This window comes from Rattus norvegicus, chromosome 3, assembly GCF_036323735.1.
Source record: "Rattus norvegicus strain BN/NHsdMcwi chromosome 3, GRCr8, whole genome shotgun sequence".
Taxonomy (NCBI): Eukaryota; Metazoa; Chordata; class Mammalia; order Rodentia; family Muridae; genus Rattus; species Rattus norvegicus.
Window position 1 is genome coordinate 42,207,771 of NC_086021.1, and position 26,929 is coordinate 42,234,699.

The following is a 26,929-nucleotide window of genomic DNA, read 5'->3' on the forward strand; positions in this document are numbered from 1 at the left end:
CCGGATCATGTAAGGGGACTGGGGCCCAAAAGAAAGGCTAACTCAGCCTGAGTGATTAAGGGAGGATTTCTCAGAAAACAGAATCAGAATAGTTCTGAAGGATGCATGAGTTAACAGGCAAACAGAAGAGAGGTATTGTGAAGACTGAAAGTCCAGAATGGACTTTAACTGTGACAAAGGGTGATACAGGTGGCCAAAGACAGGGGATGACAAGGCTGACAGGTCCAGCCATTCTGTTCCTTGAATCTGCAGCTAAGGATATGACTGGTCATTTGGGAAGCATCTATTCTTCAGTGAATCTCAGAAAGAGGGAGAATCCCAGGGCTCGGGTTAAGTAAGAGTGTGTGGTTCTGGTCTCCTCTGAAGGTCCATACAGACATGCTTGTTTGGGGTGGCCACCATCTTGCCCCACTTACCACGCTGAGGTGAACAGACACTCCGGGGTCTGGAATGGGAAGTCTGTGCAGAGTTTCAAGAAGTTCATTCCACTGACTTTCCTGAAAGAAAGAAAAGGTCCAAGTTATAAAAGCTGGACCTGAGGTGAAGTCTAGACCCAAAGAGAAACAGGTGGGAAATGCTGGCCCCAAGACAAAAATAGGTTTGATATTCAAGTATGGTTGGATAAAAGACACTGCTCCAACATAAGAGCCAAACCGATCCTCCCACATCAAATTCGACATTTTCTATTCAGTCAGACACCTACCATGACCACCTTTTATGGATCATATACCATACGCTCTCAGCAAATCTATCCCTCCAACTCCATAGCAACAACTTTTAAATGCAAACAATCTGAGCTTCCAGGGCGGGGGTGGTTGGGAGAAATAACAATGACACCATGGATCTAGTCTTCATCATATTACCCTCAATTAATTTTATTGAGTGTTCATTGTGTACATGTAGCAGACTCCAATTATGGAAAGTTAGAAATAAAGCAAGTTCACCAGCATGTGATACAGGACAGCAGCCGTGCATTTTAATTAGGGAAACTGAGCAGCTGAGCAACATACAAAGCAGCACAAATTATTCGGCTCAAAACAGATTCGCCTTTAAGATGCTCAAAACAACAGTGCTTACAAAATGATCCAAAAGCCACTTTTTTTTCCTGTGGGAATTCTGTGTGCTAATAAAAGGTTAAGTTTACATGGGCAGTCATGTCCTAACTACTGGATCCTTCTAGTCATCCACTTAAGGAGTGTAAAGAGTGAAGGTCTGAACTATGAAGTTCTAGTCTCCCATTGGATAGAAGGCTGCACAGCCCAGAGAGGGAGGAAGGATTGCTGTATTCAAGTCCACAGCCCTGTCTGCTTCTGGCAGGAAGCCTGAGATGAAGTAGACTCACCAAGCTTCCAAGCTTGTTTTAGTCTGTGCTCTGACAATCAAGTCTCTTAGAGGACACAGGTGCTTGAACATGTGTGCACAAGGTGAGTTTTGCTCTGAAGCAGTCTCACACCTACAGAACAATTTTAGAAACAAAGGCCCTTTCATTTCTTCCACTGTTTGAGAATGAGTTGTTGGCAATCATACCCTATCAGCTACACACGCACGCACGCACGCATGCACGCACACACGCACGCACGTGCACAATCATTCTTCTCTGAGCAATCATGTCTAATCACCACAGCCAGGAAGTATATGTGCCTCAGCACAGTGTGCCATCTAATCCTGTCTGGCTGTGCCAGCTATTCCGCTCCCTACACCATCATGGCAATAAAACCAGTTTAGAGGCATGAGTGACCTTCAGCAGGGTAAGTCTTGAGTTCTGCTAAAAACACCTTTGTCTTTTCTAATCTATAGGACCTTGACCATTTTGCAGAATGAGTCTCAGCTGTCAGATGTTTCCTCATGAATCTCAACTTGTTCTTTATTGATGATGTTTTCTTACCACTTGACTATATCATCTCAGATCTCTACTGAGCACCCCCTACACCAGCATTTAAAAAGCATTTTGTAGCAAATATTTTATATAAGTATTCCATCCCTCAAGTTTTGAGTCAAGCTGCTTATTTATCTTGCTACAAGTGCTTTCACTTGCCTTCAGTATTTGATGTTCCAGACTAAGATCTTGGCCCTTTACCTTGCCTTCCTGTCTAGAGGACATATCCCTATCATTTTCTGAGTACTTTCTTAATTTGGGATACAAAAGTTATTTCAGCATCATCTTACACTTTCTTTGCCTCAGTCCTGGAAGTAGCCCTTTCTCATGTCGCCAGGACTCCTTTTCTTGGGGAGCATTCACAAGCCAGGTCTGGGAGCCATGGGTTTGTAGGCTTGCTGTTCCTTGGGATTGATGACACCAGACCTTCAATGGTCAGAGTCATTAAGTAATGCCACAGCCCACCTTAGGCCTTAGGCGGTCAAAGCCAGAAAGTATCATACACACAGACCACCACATGCCTTCATATCTGAACTTACTTTTGTCTTCACACACTTAAAGCCTTAGCTTCAGAATGATGTCTCCAATTCAAGGCTAACACTAGAATCACTCCTGTTCCTTCTCTTTGCATACTGAGACTATACTGTTCAAAGATAAAAGACTCACCCCTATCTTGGGGCTTTACTGTCCAATGCGTGCTTTCCATGCTCTGGCACCAAGCACTGAGCCACCACTGCTGGTTCCCTTCCTTTTCAGCTCTCTGCAGTTCCCCACTGAGTTAGCACATCTCACATCACGACTACTCCCACTCTACCATGTACAAACCCTCATCTCCTCTGGCTCCAACACCTCAAGCGGGCCACTGCCCAGATCAGGTCCCTTGTCATCCTTTCCCTGCAGACTCCCTTTCTGCCATATTCAGGATCTGACCACACTGTGGCCAGGACCTGCAGTGAAATCCTCATGCACCACCATAGGCTACAACACCTGGTGACTCTCATGGTCAGACACACACACTTCCCCAAATAGAAGTTTACCTCATTCCACAACTGCAAAGCTTCTGAATGGGAGAAGGCAGTTTTTAGTGAACAAATATGCTGGGTTTGTCTAAGTCTTGGTTTCCATGGATATATTGCATATATTTGTTCTTGTGTGTGCATGTGTATGTGGAAGCCACTGGTCAATGTTAGACGTTTTCCTAGATTGCTGTCTACTTTAGTTGTAAAGACAAGGTCTCTCAGTGAATTCAGAGCTCATTTATTCAGCTAGGATTTATGTCTAATGAGTTCCAGCAATCTGCCTGCCCTTCCCCTGAGTGCTAGGATTAGATGCAAAAGCTGCTGTGCCTGTCTCTTATGTGGGTGCTGGAGATCTAAGCTAACATCCTCATGCTTGTTGATCAGGTACATAATCAACTGAACCCTTCTTTTCACCCTGTTCTAATCTGGTAATCAATAATTTTTGAACAAGCTAGTTGTAGACAGAGTCTCTGCTCTGCGTTATAATTCATTTGGCCAGAACGAACTTTGTAGGCATCATGGGTCAGGAAAAATAGACTCCATAAGCCATGAGACTAATCTTAGCTTCCCATACTGTATAAAACAGGGGTTCTCACCAGGCCCAAGGATAAAAGCACTGAACCCATGGGGTTATGCTCAGTTTATAGCACCTCTCCTTTCTTAAGCCTGCCTTCCTTCCTTTTTAATTGTTTTGAGACAAGGTCTTAAGTCTTCAAACTCACTTAATGGGCAAGTGAGCTGCTAGCTCCCTGAAACTCCATTGCAGGTAGGGATGGTTTTGAATTCCTGTTCCTCCAAGCTGCCTCTCGAATGCTAGGATTATACGTACTCACATTTTTAGAAACATTTAAAAAAGAATAGTAGGTTATACTGTTGCTTTGAACACTGAATGGAATATAAATGTGGGATATGACAGCATGAATCAGTCTCCAGTTTAGAGATGCGTTACATGCTTTTATTTATTAAAGACACCTTTCAAATTGAGTGGAAACCTGAATGTCTTACCAAAGCTAAATGTGCATAAGAAATCAATGAATAGATCTCAAGGCAACCTGCTACCCCATTCATCAAAGATGCCAGTTCCTCTATGATAGAATTCTTGACCTGATGCTCCCTTTCACATTGCGTGTGTGGTAAGCAAGAAAGAAGTCATTTCTATGAACCATCCCTGCCATTTGCTGTGCCCTCTGGAATACATTTGCTAGTGAGTACAACTCATTCAAAGAAAAGATTTATCTATTATATACTCACTTCCCTCCCCAAATGGCATTTCCCAAAGTATGTTTCAGGGAACCCTGTAAGTCAGGATTCTGTTTGTGGTGGACTAAAACCATTTGGGGTAAAATGAGAAAGAAAGGATTGAGTAACACACGTGCCCACTCTGGGCCTTCTGAGAGACTATGCCACACGCATCATATGGAGAAAGAGGAAAGAAAAAACAGATTTGGGGCACTTTAAGACCAAAAATACAGAACAATAATTTTTAATAGAACATTTTCAGAACTAGGAATCTATAGAAGAATCAAAAGAAAAAATATTTTTGACATTTAATAATTATGCTATGTCACTTTAACTTAAATGTCACCTTTAAAAAAAACCCCAAGAACTTAGAAACACAGGGAAATATTCAATTCACTAATAACAGTGAGATTTTTAACTTAGACAAGTAAATGGCAAGTTTAACAAATGCTATCAGTGACAGTGTGGGACTCAGCTGTGTTGTAAATCTTTTGGAAAGTAGTTTGGCAAACGTAGGGATGGTTCTGGTGCTAAGGTCCTCGTCCCCAGTTGGTTCTTGATCTGTCAGTAAAGAAGCCATGGGCTAATTGCTGGTTGGAAGGGATAGGTGGGACTTCTGGGTCCCTGGAGAAAAAGATAGAAGAAGGGGAGGAGGAGGCAGGGAGGAGGAGGGGGGGTTGCCATGCTTTGGAAAAACGTCAAGTAACTATATGAGGTCTTGGGAGGAGGGGGACTTGTGACCGCTCCTATAGGCAGGTGGTCTGGGGAGTTTAGAAGGGACTAGATGTTTCTTAGCAACTAAAGTTTAAGGCAGGAGGGAGGTGCAAAGATAAGAATATTGTTAAGGGAACACTTTTCCAGGCAGGAGATCGCAGTGCCCAACAAATTAAAGGTAAATTGGAATTGAATAACTATGTGTGTATGTCTTTTATCCATGGATTCAAGGGAAGCTGGATGGGGGCTGGTAGCATGGCCTGTTCCCGGAGCTTAGGCAGGGTAGCGGAGCTACATGCAACAGGCAAACATTTTATAAATACTTATGACCACACCAAGCTTACAACTGCCTCTCTGGCATTCTCTTCTTAGAGGAATAATAAAAATTGAAGAAAATGTTTTATATATAAAGATTTGAGTGATTGGTCATCCTTTTCCCACATGTCCCCTTTGTGTGTTGGTCTGTGTATGAGGGGGTTATATATGTGTGTGTGTGTGTGTGTGTGTGTGCGCGTGTGTGCGTGCACGTGCGCACATGTGAGTACACATCACACTTACAAGGATCAGGGTGTCCTGCTCTAACATTTTTTTCTCTTGAAACAGGGTCTGCCACTGAAGCTGGACTTGGGCTGGTAGTCACCATGTCCACCATACCTCTACCATGCCTCTACCTTCCACACTGTTGGGGTGACAGGTACATACATTGCTACATCTGACCCTCGGAGTTCTGCTAGGGTTTTAAACTAAGGTTCCCAAGCTTGCACAGCAAGCATTCTTCCACCAAGTTAGATCCCTAGCCCTTTGTACTTCTTATAATGAAAACAAAAATCTCAAATAATTAGAAGGCCCCATAGAAGAAACTATTTTGATAAGCAAAAGTATAGGATATGTTACCCATAAAAATACTTAAACAGTATTTTCAATAGTGTGGGAGAAATGATTCTGTGACAATACTTCCCAAATCTGTGAATAGAAATACAGACAACCTGTTAGCCATGGTGAGAGCTTAGGTTAGCATACCATTTCCTCCAAAATTGATTAAGGTATAGCAGAACTGTGGAAGGAATTTCAGACCCTTACAAAAATTAGTATAAAAATACCACAAAGCTTTATCAAAATGGGGATTGGGGCAGCTGGTAAGTCACCTGCCAAGTAAGTGATCTGTTACATGGCATGAGCAATTCAGCTTCTGCCTTTGAGACAAATATATTGTGAACTTTCAGGGTTGTTAGGAAAATGTGACATTAACACTGTGAACAGGAGCAACCTAGCTATTATATCCTTATCTCAGAAGAAAAAACAAATAAACTAAAAACAACTAGAAATTTTAGTTATGTTTATTTTACGGATGATGTAAGGCATAGTAGGTAAGAGCTGATTTTCTTTTCTTTTCCATTATTTTCTGAATTTCCCAACCTTTTCATGTTTGGCATACATTACTTTTTTCATAAATGTTTAGTAAAACATAAAGCATATGTTACTTTCATAATCATAAAATTTAAAAGTTTATGTGTTAAAAAAAATTTAGTTTTATAAAAAGGCAAATACCTGTTGTTTTGTTGTGTAATCTGCCAAGATGTTAAGGAGCTTATAAAATACCTCAAACCAGGGGAGGTAGCTGGGGAAGAAAAAGAAACACAAGAAGTATTAGTATGCAGGTCAAAAATTCAAATGTGAACTTAATTCAAAATATTTCAGGTTTTCTCTACATCCTAAAGATTCTAGCCAAGGCTGCTAAAATCCAAACTGGTTAAATGTTAATTATTTCTGGGCTTTTAAAAAACATGCCTTTATGAATTGTCCATTATAAATTACTCCTGTGTCTCAAAACGAGACCTGGTTCAGATAGAAGAAATTCAAGCTAGAGTGCAATCAGGCACTATGTTTTAATAGCCAGGCCTTTCCCACCACCCTACAGTCTCTAGAAACACATCCATTCCCAACTCCACAAGGTCTCTAGCTACGACTGGACACGCAGGAGTCTAGGAATCCCTGCCTCCTAGGCCTCAGCCTGCATTGTTTCTTGCCTGGGCTGGGGGGCCCCCATATTAGGCTTTGTTCATAGCCTAATGCCTCTTGTTTCATCTGCCTGGGCAGGGTTGACACAACCCAGAGGCAAGACAAAATGCAAAACCTCAATTCTGGAAAGCTTGAGCCTCCCTACTGGAGTGATTTGAACATCTTTTGTTCTTTCCCATTCTGATACCTGCTACTAAGAAATGCATAAAATGAACTGGCTACCCCCTGCTGCCCACCCCACCAAGAAAAACCCCAAATCTGCACAGCACAATCAATTATTGCAGTAGCATCCCATTGCTATAGGATCCAGCAGCCTACACTTCTCAGGTTTCTTTGACTTTCTCTTCTCAGGATCTTGATCAACTGTATGAGTTCTCTAGAGGTGTGCAGCTTTGCAATGGATATACCAGGCATCTCTGAGCTTGCCCCAGGCCAGCACACTTTGGCCCTTTTCTCCCTCTGGCTTTCAGGAACTAGTTTAGTCAATTTCTGCTCAGTGTTCTAAAAGCCTCCTGCCCTCCGGAACCTACTTTTGTGCCCCAATTCCTTCCATGGTGGTCATGCACACACTACTATTACAATGTCCTTCCCCACAGCATGGTTTGTGTTCTCAACAGACTATACAGACAGAGAGAAACACCTTCCTTTACTATATCCTCAGCACCAAACCAAGAATGGATTGTGGCCACTATGACATGCACGAACGCACACACGCGCGCACATGCCCACACAAACTTAAATGAAGACTAGCAGACAGCCCTTTAGCCCCGTGGAAAAGTTAGTGAGATATATTCCCCACTCCCAAGAAGCGTACCCTGTCTCCCACCTGCACCCTCCACACTCTGCAAATGGCTCTGTTCTCTCTTAGAGACAATCTCAAAACTTCTGAGAGCAGGCATAAAAGAAGCCTGCTGCTCTGCCTTGCTCACATCTGCAAATGGAGTCCGTTACTGATAGACAGGCCTGGACCTAAGGCAGCGCCCAGATGTGACATCCTGCCCGGGAGAGGGGATCAGCACCCTGTACAGATTACTGCTGGATCACTGAGGTAATAAATGAAGTGAGAGGTAATAGAGAGGACAGATAAAGTGCACAAGCTCCTATCTGTGACGTCTGTCTGAAGCCAGAACATGCTACTGTAAAATTTAAGTAGCTTATCAAAATATACTGATAAGCAACTTAACTTTTCACTTCTATGACAGTATTATCACTTATGTTAATATGTTTCCATCATCTCTGGCAGCCACATATGGACTCTTCCAGAGCAAATGGCTGCTGCCACTCTCCCCAGCGCTAGCTCTGGCAGAGCAATGTAAACATTCAAAAGGGATTAGGCACTAGATAACGTGCTCTCTTCCTCTTCTGCTAAATAAACCTCCATGAGCTAAAAGCCATTAGAGTAGAATAAGGAATCCTTCTCCCACGAAAACCACACAGATTAGAGGACTCTCAGTAAACAAACCCAGGCAATGATTACAAGTATTTCTTTTCCTGAAAGTAATACCACTAGGTGACCCAACAACTGGAAGCCATGAAAGAGGAAAGGGCAAGCAGGGGAGCCCCAAGCAAGGCAAGCAAAGCTCAGCTCCTTTCATGAATGCACACAAGAGGCAGTACAGCAGGGCAGCCTGCTTCTCCCAGCCGCTGGAACTTAAACAGTTTGGGACGACTCGCCAGCTCACAGCTGGAGCCTAGCGTGTCCCTGAAGCCTCAGGAGCCTCACCTGGTGAGGATCACAGGATCCACAGAGCCAGCCCACTTCACTTTACCAGTCTCTGCCTCACCAAACTATTTCCTTTGGCTAGGTAGATAGGATCATTTGCCATACCCTACATGGGTAGTTACCCAGGAAGCCAGGCACTTCTCCCTCTTCTGGCCTGACCAGGCACAACTGCTCCCCTATGTGCTGACAGATGAATGTCTAGTGATGGCAGTGCTAGGGTTTTGAAATCAAACTGCAGCTGTCTTCTTCAAAGTATCCCAGCTTCCCAGCTAGGAGGTCATGATTCACAGCTGAGCTCTGTCTGCTGGCACTTCCTGTCCTGCTTCATTAGTGCTACACCCCGGCCGCACTACCAGGAGGCTGCAGGTGAAGACATGGAGTCCCTACTCCATCCTGTGGGTGTCTGTCAGCAGTGAGTATACAGTGCTTCCGAGTCCACAGAGGAAACAAGCACTCTATTAGAAAGCTCCTCCCTGGTCACCTCCAGGGCCCAAAACCCTTAGGTCTGGGTATGCTTGCGTCCCCCTACAGAAGAGCAAGCACTATGGCTAAATGGCAAATAATAAGAAGGGCACAGTTCTGGTCCAGAAAAGAAATAAGCATAAGAGAAGGTTTCTAGGAAGGGGAAGCTGGCTATCTTTCCCAAGCACTGTTGCCTCAGGCCTTTGCAGCGATAGAGAATCTGAATGGATCATTATCATGACCCCACCAGCAGAGAGGGAAAGGCTGCAAGGAGATAGCTGCCTCAGCCATCATCCTGGGTCCAAGCTCCTCTCACAGTTCAGGTAGCTTGGCCCTCACATCCAGATCCGACTGTCATTGAGGAAGTGCTGTTTTATGGGAATCCACAGAAAATCTTGAAGGAGTTGAGGTAGTACCATGGAGACCCCTCCACAAGGCTTGATGAGCATTGTGGACCAATATTCCAGGAACCACTCTAACAATAGCCAATTCACAATTGTCCTTAAATGGCCTGATGGTGTAGCACCCGTGGTTTGTATGGACATAAAGAAGGTAGCCAGAAAGTCAGCACAGGCTGGACAAAAACCTTTTACTTTTCAATGTGTCAGCTTGATGAGCTCCTTAAGTCCAACTGATATCAGACTCAGTCTTCTGATCTCCCCTCACTAAATGGACGATGGTTAGGCTAGCGTCTTACCCAGTGGTGTGTATGTGTGTGTGTGTGATAGGATTATATATCTGTATTACATATTCAGCTAACCACTTGAGATGGAGAATGGAAGCTGCAGCAGGGTCCTGGAGCTCAAAGGAGAGAAGTAGAGACAGCAACAGAGAGGGTGTGCAGAGAGTGAGCAGAGAGATCATCTGGGAGGCAGCCCTGTGTGGGAACGATGAGAGGAGGGCATCAATGCAGGACACCTAGGAATTATGCAAATGAGATGGGAAAGATGTCTATGGTAGAAGGAGGTGATAGTTTCATCTAAAGTGTTAGTCCAAATACAGTGAGGGAATGCAGCCATGCTGGAAGGAAGATGTAGCAGGAGCCTGGTGACATAGTAGGTGAATGATCAAGGAGTTAAGCATGCAATAGAAGCCCAGGGTCTTGATGTTAGACACGTGAATTAGAAATATGGTTAAGGAAGAAACAAGAATGAATCCTGGCTGATTACAGCTGTGAAATCATGACACACAGAGATAGCTAAGATCCAGAAATATAAATACAAATGTGTGCAATCAGATTGCAGGCAGGAAACACACATACACATACTAGAGTGAATGACAGAAAAGGCCTGTGAGAAGAGATGTTTTGATCATAATGGGCACTCTCAAGGCCTAGATATTGGCTTCAAAATAACATTCTCTACGAAGAATGAGGGTTCTCTATAGAAATGTCTGCTTCTGAGGCAAGAGCTAAGAAGTGCTTTATGCCACATTGAGCAAGGCAATGTTTACTGCATGGTCTGGACATATCAACAGGACACAAAAGTTGGTGAAGAAATACCCCTGACAGGATCTGTGACAATCTGAACATCGAAGCACACACTAACAAAGGGATTATATAGAGTCCCGGCAGATAAAAATGACAAACAGAACATTTGCTGAGTGATAAGGCTACTTGCATAGTCTGAAAGTAAGTTTTCACAATCAAGTTGTAAATCACAGGGGAAACAGAAAGGAAAATCCCGAGGTTACAACCTTCATCAGACAACAGAAAAGTACAAAATAGTATGTCACCAGACAGAATGCCACAGCAAACAGCACAACTTTATCACAGCTTTGGCATGGAAGCAGAGCCTCATAGCGAGGAAGAATTAGATAAATCACACTCATCAAGCTGATATCGGAGGTCACACTCCAATATCAGAGCCTCGCCGTTCATAAAGGTGGAAGAAACACTGAGGACCTGAGCCAGACTAGCGCACAGATACTACTAATAAATGCAATGTTTATTCTGAACTTGATTTCTTAAAAATGTGAATAGTAAAATCCAAGGATGTCACTAACATTTTCATTTTTATGATTGGTATGTAGTTATGTAGAAGAAAAATGTTTTCTAAAATGCCTACTAAAAATATTTGCCTTTATTATTATTTTAGCAATATGTCTCAAACAAGGCAGAAAAAAAGCTATCCATTGTGTTGGCTAGTATTTAAAACAATACATATAAAAGAATGTTCTCCTCAGTCAGAACAGTGTGACGACATCATCTGGAGTGCATGCCGTAATGGCATTAGTTGGAAAGCAAGAGAAAAGTTCAGAGCGTGGCCAGAGAGTCGGCCAGGCGACACTGGGAAAGTGGTGGCAGCTGTGCAAACCACACTTCATCTCAAAGAGGCTGAGCTTCAGCTGGACGCTGAATGAGCGGGACCCAGTGAGGTGGAAAAAGCTGGAAGCAATGGGCACAAAGATCAGCACGAACAGAAAAATACCTCTCATAAACAAGGGCTAGACAAGGGCAACGGTGAAAGCTAGAGGGCATGCAGGGCTGGACTCTGAAGGACAAAACTAATGGGCTGCTTGGTTACTCAGCAACTAAGATGGGGAGGGACCAACAGGACAAGGAAAGAGAAGTAAACATCCTGGGGATGAGTACTCAAAACCAGGGGAAAGTGGCTACTTCTCTCTGCAGTAAACTCAGCTCTGGCAGAACCACTGTCTGACTTGCTTTCCTGAAAGGAAAATCTTAGCTAATATAATCCAGTCATCCTTAAAACTTGAAAAAGATCAATAAAACATCCTGGCTCTAGTTTAGAAGAAAATAATAAAAGGAATTTATTGTAAAATTTTAGCAAATAAATACTTTGGGCATATTATATGGGAAGATAAAGTGAAGTAACAACTCCCTTGCAGGGCACTGGACATCTGGATATGGCAACTTGAGAACAGTCTCTCAAAGACTTGGGGACCTCATCGATAAAAAGAAGCAACAGGGTTGGAGAGATGGCCCAGTGGTTAAGAACAATGGCCATCTAGAGGACCTGAGCACAGTTCTAAGCCTCCAAGTGAGGTGGCTTACAACCATCTGTAACTCTAGCTCCAAGGGATCTGACACCCGCTCCCAGACTCAGTGTGTACCTGTGGTCACACGTAGATATGCCTAGACATAGGCACACACCTACACATATTTAAAAATATTAAAAATATTTACTAAGGATGCATGCAGCTAGCCACAGTGCTCCAAGTCTTGTTTCTCTTCTTCCTCCTTCCTTTCTCCCTTCCCTTCCCTTCCCTCACCCCTCCCTCCTCCCTCCTCCCTCTCTGAATAGCTCTAGCTGCCCTGAAACTCACTCTGTAGACCAAGCTGGTCTCAAGATCTGCCTGCCTCTGCCTCCTGAGTGCTGGGATTAAAGGTGTTTTCCAACACTGTCTGGCCACATCAAAGTTTCTTAAGTTTTTGTACAGATAGTTAAGTATTTGCCTGAAAAATTTTATGTGGCCTAGGCATAACAATGTGTAAAATAGGTGTACAAACCAAACATCTAACAATAAATCAGAAATTCACCTTAACTGTTCTTTAGTAAACTTGTAAGTTTACTGTTTACTAAATATAAAAGCAAATCTGCATGTTAACCAGATGGATGCGCTTGCTTACTTTCACATACAAAAATTAAATCCACAGATAGAGCATCATTAATGTTTTTCAGAGTTCATTATCATTTTTGTTTGTTTGAGAGAGGGGTATCGCCTGTTGTAATCATTATTTTTACTTTATAATCATCAGTGTGGAGAATGCTGCTTTACACAAATATTCAGTACAAAATAGCAGCAGTTCAAACAATTTTTTAAAATCAAATATTCTAATGCTATACAATCTGATGATATGCTAATTTTATACATATTTACGGTAGGAAAGCATTAAAAGTATTTGCTTTCCTTATATAAGTAAGCCATTGTCCGATAAGAGCAGAAAAGTTTGTGTAGACAGTGAAAACCCTGCAGTTCACGACCTAACAGCACTGAATCTGAGCTGATATGCTCCCACAGTGTTGCTGGCTGTGTGGCATGATGGATGAGTAGTGTGGTACAGACGAGCCTGCCAGAAATACCAAGATCCATTTCGCATTTGGTCTTGAGTTACTGTTTGCCTTTTGGGTGTTCAAAAGTCTTTATAGTTGACAACTGTATGCATACATGCATATATGACTTCAACATTCAGTCATCGTTTAAGAACCGGTACCTAACTTACAGAGCTGACACACAATGAGAGGAGCCCAGTCTAGTGCTTAAACCCCACTCCTGGGCTTCCCTGCTTATTGCTCTTGCTGATTTTGGCTGTGGGAAGTTTTCTTTGGAGTCCTGGTTTCAGAGTCAGAGGTTCCTCACGCACACTACAGGAGACATACATCCTATGTCAAGCAGAGTGAGTCAGAAAGCGGAATCATAAGAAGAAGAAAATATTCGCCAACAAGATGTAGCTACCTCATACAGAAGTTGCCACTCTGTTCTTCTAGCATCTACCTCTGATCCTCTGCTAGTGTGTCTGCCAGTGTCTCAGTCAGAAAGACATCAGCTGTCCATGGGGTAGATTGTAACCCACATCCAGGATGTGGGATTTCACAGACACTTTAGAGAGCTGGACACCTGCTCAGCGCTGACAAACGAGGACCTGGCAGCACCAGCCCAGATAACAAACAGCCAAGAGAAACAAGATAAAAACAAGCATGGTGACACAACAGCTACATCAAAAGGACATGATTTCAATATCAAAGGACAAGAGAAGCCTTTGGGAAACTAAAGTTCTCAAATACTTAAAGAAAAAAAAAGTCTTCTTTTCTGGTTATGCTATGCAAGTCAAACATGAATTGTTATCAAGGCAGAGAAACCACAACCCCTTCCCTCAGAAACTCATCTGACTCATGAATTATTCTGTCTAAGAATTAATGCATTGTTAAAATTAAAAACTAGATTTTGTTGAAGTAAATTTATTTTCAAATTCTTAGATTCACTCTTCTTAGATAAAATTCTAAATTTTCCCTCATTTTTACTATCCACTTGTGGCATTTGTTTAACTGGATACATTTTAATCGAGAAATATGAAGATGTCTCAGGCTTCCCCTATATAAAGACTACCCAGACTTGACTCTACATGCTTGATGTTTTTACTCCTCTATTAATGTGTTACTGTTCAACTCTTTATGTGTGCTTGGCCATGCCATACATTCTATGACCCACAGCTTCCTGTGACAGACAGCAATCATTGCTATAGTAACTACAAAGGCCAGGATCACTGGCACCATAGGATAATAGTCAGTCTGCTCTTGTTAGGACATGGGGACCCCAACTTAGCAGGCAACATTTTTTTAAATTTTATTTTCCTGGGTATTTTATGTATTTACATTTCACATGTTATTCCCTTTCCCCACTCTTCCATACTCCCTTCCCCTGCTTCTAAGAGGATGCTCCCACTCCCACCCACCTACTCCAACCTCAATGCCCTGGCATTACCCTACACTGGGGAAATGAGACTTCACAGGACCAAGAGCTTTTCCTTCTATTGATGCTGGGCAATGCCATCCTCTGCTACATATGTGGATGGAGTCATGGGTCCCTCTATGTGTACTCATTGTTGGTGGTTTAGTCCCTACAAGCTCTTGTGGGGTCCGTTTGGTTGATACTGTTCCTCCTATGGTATTGCAGACTCCTTCAGTCTTTTTTCTAACTCCTCCATTGGGGTCCCCTTGTTTAGTAAATGGTTAGCTGCAACCATCCTCATCTGTATCAGTAGGGTTCTAGCAGAGCCTCTTAAGAGACACCCATATCAGGCTCCTGTCAGCAAGCACTTCTTGGCATCAGCAATAGTGACTGGGTTAGGTGGCTGCATATGGGATGGATTCCCAGGTGGGGCAGTCTCTGGATGACCTTTTTTCAGTCCCTGATCTACTCTTTGTCCCTGTATTTCCTCCCGTGAATATTTTGTTCTCCCTTCTAAGAAGGAATGAAGCATCTACATTTTGATCTTTCTTCTTCTTGACCTTCATATGATCTGTGAATTTTTTCTTAGGTATTTCAAGCTTTTGGGCTAATACCCACTTATCAGTGAGTGCATACCATGTGTGTTCTTTTGTGATTGGATTACCTCACTCAGGATGATATTTTCCAGTTGCATCCATTTGCCTATGAATTTCATGTAGTCATTGTTTTTAATAGCTGAGTAGTATACTCCATTGTGTAAATGTACCACATTTTCTGTATCCATTCCTCTGTTGAAGGGCATCTGGGTTCTTTCCAGCTTCTGGCTATTATAAATAAGGCTGCTATGAACATAGTGGAGCACGTGTCCTTATTATATGTTGGAGCACCTTTTGGGTGTATTCCCAGGAGTGGTATAGCTGGGTCCTTAGGTAGTGCAATGTCCAATTTTCTGAGGAACCTCCAGACTGATTTCCAGGGTGGTTGTACCAGTTTGCAATCCCACCAACAATGGAGGAGTGTTCCTCTTTCTCCACATCCTCGCCAGCATCTGCTGTCACCTGAGTTTTTGATCTTAGCCATTCTCACTGGTCTGAGGTGGTATCTCATAGTTGTTTTGATTTGCATTTCCCTGATGACTAAGGATGTTGAACATTTCTTTAGGTGCTTCTCAGCCAGTCACTATTCCTCAGTTGAGAATTCTTTGTTTATCTCTATACCCCATTTTTTTTTTAAAGGATTATTTGATTCTCTGGAGTCTAACATTCTGGAAGCAACAGTTTGGTTAGGAAAATAACCCAGAATTGAAAACCAAACATGCCAACATCTTATTGGAATCTGACAAATAATTTGAACATAGGTGATGTAAATGCTAAGGGTAGGCCAAAGGAATAGCTACAAAAGACTTCTTACCCCTTCCCCAAGTGAGCCCATCAATTATTCCTCTTCTCATCATCTTACTGGAAACCTAATTTTCCAAGTGCTGATGAGCCCTTAAAGCATCCTGTAGTAGGCACTGCATTTGTATTTTCTCCTGCTCTTTTCTCCAAATGTACTGAAGAGAAAAACTCTGATACGACTTCTCTCATCCACTCTCCACTGTCTATCCCTTCCCTGTCTTCCTGACTGGTGGTGGGCAGGGAAGGAAAAACTTAGACTCCAGCTAGAACCTTCCATTAAACACACCTCCTTCCCCATCATATCCAGCCTCCTCATCCCCCCAAATACTCTCACTTTTAGGCACAACAGAAACGGATCGTGGGTGCTGGCCTAAGTTTTCTAATCAAGCCTTAGTACTGAGCTGTGCACACACCTCTATAGGAGATAAGCACACAGCTCTTTCCTGAACTTCAGCTTCAGTAAAGATCTCTGTGGAGTTCGAAATGGCAGTTTCCAGCCCAGCATCACGTTACCTGTTTTCTAGTTTGTGCCTCATGTTCTGCACAGTGTGAACACCTCACACCAGTGGAGAATGCAGTAGCATTGGGTCAGTACAGTGATAGAGAATCACAAGCGGGCAGAGCAAAGATCTCACAAGCCTTCCCAGAGAAGTGACTCTACCAAATGCACAGCAGGAAGTTCACCAGCTGTGGCTCAAGCAAGCTCCTCCTTCCCCATCTGTGGAATGGGGATGTGACCAACACCTACCCTTGAATGGCTGAGTATAGTGTTGAAACACATCTCCAGCTGTGCCTGGAGTAGCACTAACTTCCTTCACCCAGATATTGCTGCACTTTTACTGCTAATGAGACCAAAAGTCAAAGTAAGAGAAAAACACACCCCCTTTGGGAGATCAAAGCCAGTCCTGCCCAACCTGATCCTTCTGCTTTGCTCGCAGCTGCTAATCTTGAATTGTAAATTTATTATAGTATCCAGTTAAGCTCAGAATCTCTGATTTATGCCCATAATTAATATCCCATTGTGATAGCTATTAGATAGACACAGAAAAATATATTGTATGTGCCAAATGAGTACAAATATTAATGAGTATTATGGAGTATGTGCAACACACACACACACACACACACACCTCTTGTGAAATACTTGTAGCTTACATAGACCTGCTGAAACATACACTTGAATTTGATTTGGGAAACCAGGCTCCTTTTTCTCTTGATGGGTGCACCATAATTGCTGCTTTAAGAGGGAGTGTCTGTTGTCTTCTTTCCTGAGGTAGTAAGACTGTGATTGAGGAAGATTGCTCTAGAGGAGAGCATAGGCTGCTGTAACCACTGGTGAAATGCTGCTATTGGGAGACCTTAGGAATAAGATCACCTGCACTGACAGCAAGCTGTAAGTCTTGGTATTTTCCACTGAGTCCAGAAAGGGTGAGCACACAGGCCTTTCATCATGTTCCCAGGAGTTTATGGGGCGGCCCTCTCCTATACTCACACACCTGCAAGTTTTCCCATTCAGATCATCTGATTTTATGGCTGGAATTACAACTATAATATAATATAATGGTCCAGTGAGATTCTGAGCCAGGCCCACCTTACCAAAGTTTTCATAGCCTAAGAGAGACATATTCTGTCTCTACAACTAAACAAAAAAAGAAAAAGAGACAGGGGCAAGAAACAATTCCATAAGAAGTTCTGCCCTACTTTTAGTAGTAAACAACAAAACTAATTATCCCATGGAGATGCCACTTGACACCATTTTAGAAGAAGTGAAAGCTAATAGGGAAGGGGGGACACTCATCAAGTGTTAGCTGCCTTGATGTAGTACTTGTTGTAGCAACTCTATGAGGACTGTACTATTTTACAGAAGATAAAACTGAGTCTCAGAAGCAGAACGACCTTCCTATGATGGTGTGGCTACTAAAGCACAAAACTAGCCCAGTTTGTATTCTCAGTCCTACTTGTTCCATAACAGTAGTGACCCTGAGATGAGACATGGAATTCTTACCTTGCAATTCTCACTGTAACACCCTGATACAATCGAAGCTTGCCTCCAAAACTCTTAAGATATTAAGTACCCTGAGCAAGCCAACTTTGGCTACCTCCCAACAATTCTACCAGCCACGTGTCCGCTCTTCCTTGTTTTAAGAATTAGAGTACACATTATATTGGAAACACAGGGGGCACATGTGGGGGGCATTTCAAGTTTCCAGTGCACCATGCTGTGCCCTAGTGTACATTTTTAAAGAACTTACTAGAAAGACCAAAGCTTATGTCACAGGCTGTGTAGTCTTTTAAATTTACAGCATGAAGCTATGTGTGCATGCTTGTGGTGACCGTTGCGAAAGCACTAGATTAAACAAGGTACCCAGTTTCTATGAACAGCACTCATTTACTTCATCTGCACCCACATCTTTGCTTGAATGATCTCTCATTCCATCGCAATTCTCTCTATAAAAGTGTCTGGCTGTCTCTTAAAGCCATTTATGCTCAATGTTTCAGTGCCTTTCCTTGGCGACTTTTTCCATTTGCTTAACTTCTTTGGGGGAAACAGTTCTGTCTCAATTCACAGAACAGCACACCAATCAACATAAGCAGGTAGGCAGGTAAAGAGAGAAGAGAGAGGCAAGCATGAGGCAAAAAAAAAAAAAAAAAAAAGGGTGGGGGGAGTATGAACATAGCTGGTTCAATAAAACTAATGTTTTAGAAGGCAAAAGGTTTGGAGTAAAAAGAAAATGAACCTAGCACCTATCCCCAAGCAATCAGAGGGTCTCTGAACTTGAATTTATAACTCAAACACTCTGGGCCATATGCAACTTGAGACGCACAACTGGTAGCACTACCAGGGATTTATAACTTATGACTTGCTCATATTTAATTTGTAACCAAACACTTCCCCTTCCTCTTAGCTACCTTAGAACTCTTGATTAACTCTTGTTTTCACAGGTCAGAGGTTAAATAAAGGAAGGGAAGCACTCTGGGGTGAGACTGCCCAGAGCACCACATCCAAGAGTGACCCTGTGCAGGAACATTAAAATAAGTGATAAGGCCAGAGATTGCTCCAGACAGCTCATGTTCAAAGGCTCCTTTGGGTGCAAGGCAGACCAGAGCAAGGAGAGTTGACAACAAAGGCAGGCAGGAAGCTAGTCTGCTCTAAGTTACTTCTGGTGACTGCATGGGTCTCTCACTAAGACAGTTCTCATAGTGTTTCTGCAAGTAAAGCTGTAGGTTTTGAGGAAATTAAAGAAGAATCTGTTCAAGTTAGGTAACCTCTCTCTTGCTTCCCTAGGCCACAGCAATCTGTGCTACTTAAGAAGAAAACGTCTACCTCTACCCAATTCTGTAGCAGTCCTGCACTGGGCAGAGGAAAGCAGCACTGTCCACAGTAACCCTGAAGAAGAGAACAGAATTTGTCCAAGTATGACAAGATCCTAGCTCCAAGAATCTTTGCTGCTGTGCTGCTCAAGATACATGAAAGAGATCAAAATATCCTAAGAACTTCTCTTAATTCAGGGATTTACCAAAGATGGGAGATCATCTAGAATTTGCTTAGTGACCCAGTGATTTCAAGTAGATGCCAGAAAATGGCTTAGGAAAGCAGAGCACAGAGAAGCTGGGTAACTTGCTGAATCATATGGCTTCAAAGATCAGGGTAGCACCCAGGTCTGCATGAGTTGCTCTTCCAGATACTCATTCTCCAAGGAAGCAGTACAGTCCAGTGTCCTCTGGACATTTTACACACAGTACACTTACTCCATTAGTGTTTCTAAGCTGTTGCCAAAATAGAACAACCTTGTCTGGCAACAACCTTTCATTCATTTCCTAACATAACCCAGGTTCCTGGGCAGAGGTGCTGAATGACGACTAAGACTGTTTCTGCCTGTGAAGCTATGGTAAAGTTAGGAATGTCCTGAGAGGCAAAAAGTACAATACTTAGAGAAATCTAAGCAGCCACAGGGAGGAAGCCATGCACCCTGTACCATAACCAAAAATAGCCACTTGGTGAAGCTGAGTTTTCCCTTATTGTACCCCTCAGCAGAACAGACTTACGGAGACCTGAACAACTAGAGCAACTGGGAATCCAGAACACAGTGATCAAAAGTGCAAAATCAGATTGCCATCAGTCTGCATCTTTCTGCTGCAGCCATGACAGAAACTCTACCACCCAACCAGTCCTGAGTTTTCAAATAACCTTCATGATTAGGGATTGTTGTTTATCAGAAGCCAGGGAAGACCTTTGCAATATAATAAAAGCCTAAAATTCACACTATAGACCCCTCTCAAAATATGATTATTATTACAAACTTTGAAAAAAACATTAAAAACCTAACTTTGGAAAAGAATACCCAGTCAGTAAAATTCTTGGCAGAAATCAGTTCCTCTAACATAATTCTTAAACTCCTACAGCAGGAAAGAGCAAGAAAGCTGCCTTCTAGTGAGTAACTACTAAATGTACATGAAGACCAGAAGATAAGTATGTTTTAACCTTATCTTTTTGTCTGCATTAAATCTTGTAACTTAATTTTTGGTAGTATATTATATAAATAGCTATTTTTTATAATCGTAAAACAGACACTTAAATGTGTGCTAAGAGAATATTTAAATAAATTACATTCAATACAGGCAACAGAAAATTATGTTTTGGCTTGTTTTTTAGTCACGTGAGAAAATACCTATAAAATAAGATAGAAAAATAAAAAGATAAGAGGAGGAAGAGGAGAAGCAGGTCATGTTCACTTTACTATACACAGGCATGCACACTCTCAGAAAGCCAAAATAAAACACTACTAGTGTTTCTTTCAAGGTTATGAATGACAGAAAACCTTTTCTTTCTTCTACATTTTTTTGCTAGATCTCCTATAGTTTGAGTCTCAAACAAGTGGTATTTTAAATGTTAAAATGGAAAGCCTTTTTATTTTACCATGACACTCACAATTGAAAATGCCTTAAGTGTACAATAAGAATGTTTACAATAAGCTATGAGATTTCTATGTCTAGAAAAGTATTTAGCACACAAAATAATTATAATATATTTAGATATAAAAGCAGGCTCTGTATAATCTTTTCTCATATTCTCTCAGTGTCTTAGAACAAATACATATCACTGTTTGGATTATAGTGAAGGTCACTGGTAGATGCCCTGGATTCAATATCTAATATCAATAAACAAATAATTTTTATATTAATTTAAAGAAAGCCTTCTTGAAACAAACTCCTCCAGGCTTCCAACTCCTGGTGTTTTTGTTGGAGCTGGGGAGGCAGGCTGTAAGGGAGCAAAGTAGACGACTATTTTCCTGCTTCATTACATTATCTTCACTCATGTGATGATCCCGTTCCCAGACAAGCCCCCAGATGCAATGACAACTGATGCTCTAGTAATTGCTCTTTCCCTGAACCTCTCCTATCAGTTGTAGCTCTATGGCAGAAGTGGTTCTCTATAAGTTTTTCAGTGACTTTCCTTAGGGTTCTTAGAGCTGTCTGCAGTAAACCCTGACATTCTTCTTGAGGAAAAAAGAAAAGGGGGCTAAACTCTACTTTCCCCTATTATACCTGGAGGCCAAATCTGCAAGGCAAGCTAGATGAATGAGAAGTCACTTCCATCTAGGGGGAACAAAGACCCAAAAAGCTACAAATAGCTCACTTAGGGCATGTATGTGACAGGCGTAGGTGGGGCGGTGAGGATGTTGTTCCGTATGATGGTTTTGGAAAGGGAGGACGGCAGTGGAAGAAGGAAGCTTGGGTATAAAGGTTGGGGCAGTCCACTTATAAGGAACCTTCCAGGCTGAACTCTAAACTGAGAGCAGAAGAGAGATCAGATAAAGGACAGAGTAGAAGACAGATATATCTGGAACCAGAGAGACTAGAAGGCTCAAGACCAGCACAGGAGTGGAAGTCCTGGGTGCGTGTGGTGGTGGTGCTTTCCCCAGAGTCACTTTCCTTTGGAAAAGGACAGACTTCCTGTTTACCTAAAAAGGTGGAGTTTTTGAATAAGTTAAACAAACTACCACAAAAGTACCTGTTAAAGTTCAAGGAAAATATCAAGCACTGAAAAATAGGTAGCTTCTGCTTTGATTATTAGGTTAGAGATGCCTAACTGCTCTCTCAGGAGAAAGAATGGTGTCCAGCCTTATTTGCAATGGCTTTTAAATGTTTGTAAAATGTGCAGTGCTCCAAGTATATAGTTTTCTTTTTATGATTTAAAAGGAAGAGTGGGCTGAGCTGATAGGGATTTCTAAATTAATATTTATTCACTAAATAGATAAAGATTCTATTTCAAAGACAGTAAAAGCAAAGGAAAGTTTTAAGATGTGAGCACACTTATATTAACGGAATTAAGGAATGAATGACTCTCTGCTACAAATGCTTCCTTGTGCTTTCCTGAATGAAGAAATAACATATATTGTACTTAGCTAAACTAATTAGCTAAGACCTACCCCAGAGGATTTATATGTTTGGTGAAAAGAAAGACAGCAACAGTAAGACAAGACCTAAAAGCTAGCCTTAAACACACATAAGGGTATTAGCACTTCTGCCTTTCACAAAGGTTCCAGCTTAACTGTTTTATGGCTTTCAAGGAGTAGAGCTCCAGTTAACTGAAAGACCAGCTTTATCAGAAAGGACATTCAAGAGAGAGTAAAGTTGTCTGACTATCTCAGTCCCATCAGGCATGGCCTTTTCCTTACCTGTGTATGAGGTGGTTGTTCTCAGAGGGAGCTGACAGATGAGCAAATCCGAGCAAATGAGAGACCTTGATTTGTTCAAGGTCATTATTACACTAGTAATGGGAACTGAAGCAAGGGCTCAAGTTCTGACACCCATCATTCTTCTGGTTTAAAAAACTACACAGGCATAAGATGAATCACACTCATTCTGTCTCTATGTATCCTTAAATGCATTATCTGCATGACTACATAAGAACTATCCTTGGTTAAAATATATACTTCCAGTACCCCAGAATGTTCTCTTGTGCCTACCCACACAATAGTCAAATCATCTGTTCTCCACCTGTTTTTTCCACCATTGTTACCTTTAAAAACCTCACTTCTTTTTAACATAAAGGAAATTCAGTCACCTGACAAAAGCACTTGTGGGTGTAGTAGTCACAAGGCAATAAGAACAGAGACATAACTTTTCATCTGGCTTCTAGCATAATATTTAAGCCATTGTTTTTTATTTTACTTTTTTCTTTGTTAATATTTTGCTATCTACTGTTGCCAATGAGGGACAAGTTTCAAGGGTAGCACAGTTCCATGGGCATCACCGTGCCTCACATTCATGGTACAGGTGGTCATTTATTCTACATGAGAGGATATTATAAGAATGCGTTCAGTCCTCTAACACATTAGAACAGCAGGTCATCTACAACCTCACCATCTATGTTAACATTAATGCATGTGTGAAATAAGCCATTTCTGTTCATGCTGGGCATAAGAACTCTGTATCATGCTTTCCTTTAGCCCAGAAGTCTGGCCACACTGTGGATCTGTCCAGGTTTTGCTTCTAGATCAGAAAAGTCAGAAGCCCAGTAGTCGGTTAACTCTTAACTATTTTGTTCTCATTTTGTAGAAGAAATGTGAACCAAGATAATATAAGGAACTTTCCTTGAGCAAGATATTCACAGAATCTGAAGGACATCAAAACAAGCCCACAGTCAACTGTCCCAAGTGAGTGGCAGCTGTCTAACACTACTCTTATCCCCTTCCTATTCCTACTCTTTCTCCCACCAAACAAAAAGAAGGAAGGTTCTCTTGTCTGAGAGAAAAGAACTGAAGGGCTTCTTCAATAACTAGGACTGCCCTGAAGCTCAAATTTACTTTTGTATTGAATCTGCACAGTCTTATCCTAACCAGGATTTGAAATGATATCTGCTCATCTCTGTCTTCTGCAGTTTGATAATTTCTCTGACATCTACAGGACTTAGAATTTTATGACTCATTTGGTCATCAAACATTTATTGGTAGTAAGGCACTTTGAAGCAAATGGGTGAATCAAGCACAATCTCCAGTCTCGGTGTCTAGTGAGGAGTCAGACCTGTAAGTCGGCAAGTGTCATGAACAAAGTCTGTGAAGGAAGTAGCATAGGCACCCAAGATCTCACCCACGAGGTGGCTCCGTGTACACGGGAGGCTCTCGACCCCGCCAACAGACGTTATAAAAAGAAGGAGCTGCAGAGATGGCTCAGCAGTCAAGGGCACTGGCTATTCTCCCAGAGACCCAACTTTAGTTCCCAGCAACCACATGGTGCCTTACAACTGTTCGTAACTCTAGATCTGGGGATCTGATGCCATCTTTCTCAGACTTCCGTGGGCACTACAAACATGTGCTACACAAATATGCATTCACACAAAAGATCTATTCACATAAAATTAAAATAAATAAATCCAAATGTTTTAACATTTGAAATGGTTACATAGGGAAAATTTATTTTATTTTTATTACCTTTTATTATAGGTGGGTGGACAATATTGGGGACTGAACCCTGGACTTTGCAAATGCTAGGCACTCTACCATTCAGCTACATTTCCAGCCCCCGCTATCGTGTGTGTGTGTGTGTGTGTGTGTGTGTGTGTGTGTGTGTGTGTGTGTGTGTGTATTTAACAAGAGGACAGCAGAAGATCATCTACTTTATAGATTGACAGCTAAATGAAGACCATGTGAACCTCAAATCCAATAGTGGTCTCCACAAAAGGCTATCTGATTTTTATGAACAATTTCCTTCTACTTTTTTCTGTTAGTTCTTTTTAAGGCACTTTTGTCTGGATCCAGAATACAAAATCAGAAAATAAATGGCAAGTCTTACAACTGTGAACTTCAATCAGCTCATTACAGACCAAAGAGACATATTTGAATGCACATTGCTACATTCATTTACCTATTCTGCCGAGCCGTTCAATTACAGTATTGCAGATTTTATATGTATATATATATATATATATATATATATATATATATATATATATATATAAATACAGCATGTTTCTTTCAAAAGCTGGTATTTGGAGGAAAGTGATTAGAACAGCATGCTATGATACGCTAATACAGTGGTTTCATTTAACAGACAATGGTGGTCTCTGAAATGTTCCCAGTACTTTAAATCACTGCACTTAGAATTCATGACTACAACACATCTCAACTTTTTTCATTATTGCTGTACAATATACTCTGCTGTCACTGTGAATGCAAACAAAAAGCACTGCTACAAGAGTTTTATTAGTGTTTGTAATCTTTTTAAAAAGCCATTTTTAAAGGTGAGGCATGGGTACACTAGGCTGTTCAGATTGCATGAATGCTGAGAAGGATAAAACACTATAATCAAGGGACAAAAAAACAGAGTGGAGAGAAAAGGCTGAATGGAGCCTGAGGAAAACCTTAAGACAAAATTTAAGATCTCCTCCGAGGGACAGGGCACAAAAGAGCAGGAGTTTGTTCTAACCAGAAGCAGCTGTTGCACTGGAATTAGGAAGCATTCCTAATGAATCAGCAGTTCTTATAACACATACACCCGACTTTGAAATGTGAGGACTCTGAGATGAGAATTTCTTTTGATATATTTTTTACAGGGACTCATTAGACAGTGAAAAGGCAAAGATTGAACATGTTCCTCTCTAAATTACTATGGCTATCTTCTCTGGGTCAGTTGCTCAAGGTTAGGTAGGCTGGGCCCTGAAAAACAAAGAAGAAAAAACATAGAGGGAGAGCAGCTTTTCTACCAGCACCCTCTGTGAGTCACCTTAAGGAGACTTCATAGAGAGCCATGTAAAGGCCACCTCTTCCTAAACACTGCCACATTACGTCAGTTCAGGCCTGTTCTGTTTGAAGGAAATTAAAGCTATACCGACAAGAAAAGGGTCCTTCCTTTTGCATTAAGAGAGAGCTTGGAATTCTAATTCAATTAAGATCTGCTTGGAGAATGCATGTTTTTTCCCAGATTTCCATTAAACAATTACACACCCTTTGTGTTTCATATTCCTCTTTTTCCTTGCACCAAGATTCTCTGCCATAGAAACTGATGAAAAGTTCATTTAAAGGTATATGCTCTTTTTATTATATAGCCTATCAGGCTCTCTTCAACTTATCAATCATCCTCCAAGATTTCTCCTCCTATCCTTCTCTATCCTCTGTCCTTCCCTTCTGTTATGGGTATCCAGGATTTCTGGAGCTTAGGTACAAAATCCAAGAGGCTGGGGAGTGAGAGACATGGCAACACCAACAGTACCTGATCCTTAAATTTGAAAAGGAAAAGGACAGGGTACGTCCTACGGAAATTGTTTCTCACGAACTCTGAGTACCTTTTAGACACTCTCCTTCCAACCAAAGAAAAGAATGTAGAGAAGAAACACAGACACCTGAGGACCAAGAGAAATGAACTCTGTTATTATCAGACAGGAGAGAAGAGCAGAAATGAGCAGCTTCTTAGAATCTTGGGCCACTTGCCCCTCCCCTACAGAACCAGAGAGATCAGTACTATTTCAAATTCTCAGCAGTTAGAAGACACAGGAAGTTTGTCTGAAATGGGGTGAATGTTAGTGAGACACACACATACACATGCATACATATATACATACATACACACACATAATCCCAAGCATGCGACACCCTCATAGTACTTCCTCCCACGTGACTTACAAATCACAGATACGATTATGAATGCCCCTTGTCCATATGACCTTGCCAGAACCTCCCCCTTGGCAACAAAGCACTGGGAACCTTTCATAAAAAAAGGAAAGATTACCTAGTGGAATCTTAAAATCACAACCCTCTAACTTGGACAAAAAACTGTTTCCTTTGCTCTATTCCATTAATCTCACCACAGAGTAGGCATCATATGCCAAAGCTGGCTCAACTGTAGGGCTACATTCCTGCTCCTGCAGAAAGGCATCTGGCTCCCACTTACCCAGCTCAGTCCTTCCTGGGAACCTATGGTCAACTTGGCTTTCTGGGCACAGTTTTGCTCTGTGTGTTTGCTGGACAACCACACTCACTTTGAAATATTCACTTGATATGAGAGGATTAAGTATATGAAGGACTGGCAGCAGGAAGAATGCTCAGACACGTGAAATGCAGACAATGAC

At 41.8% G+C, this 26,929-nt stretch overlaps 1 protein-coding gene across 26 annotated transcripts in view; it reads right to left on the reverse strand.

The window, feature by feature from the left end:
• The window catches only part of Dennd1a (DENN domain containing 1A), a 487,315-nt gene that overhangs the window by 233,269 nt on the left and 227,117 nt on the right, over window positions 1–26,929 (reverse strand). For all 26 annotated transcript variants that reach the window (NM_001191747.1, XM_039105292.2, XM_039105287.2 and 23 more), the window contains 2 exons: window positions 6,397–6,466; window positions 417–497 (listed from right to left, as the gene is read on the reverse strand). In NM_001191747.1, the coding sequence (NP_001178676.1) occupies window positions 417–497; window positions 6,397–6,466 (151 nt within the window). The remainder of the gene's footprint in view (window positions 1–416; window positions 498–6,396; window positions 6,467–26,929) is intronic.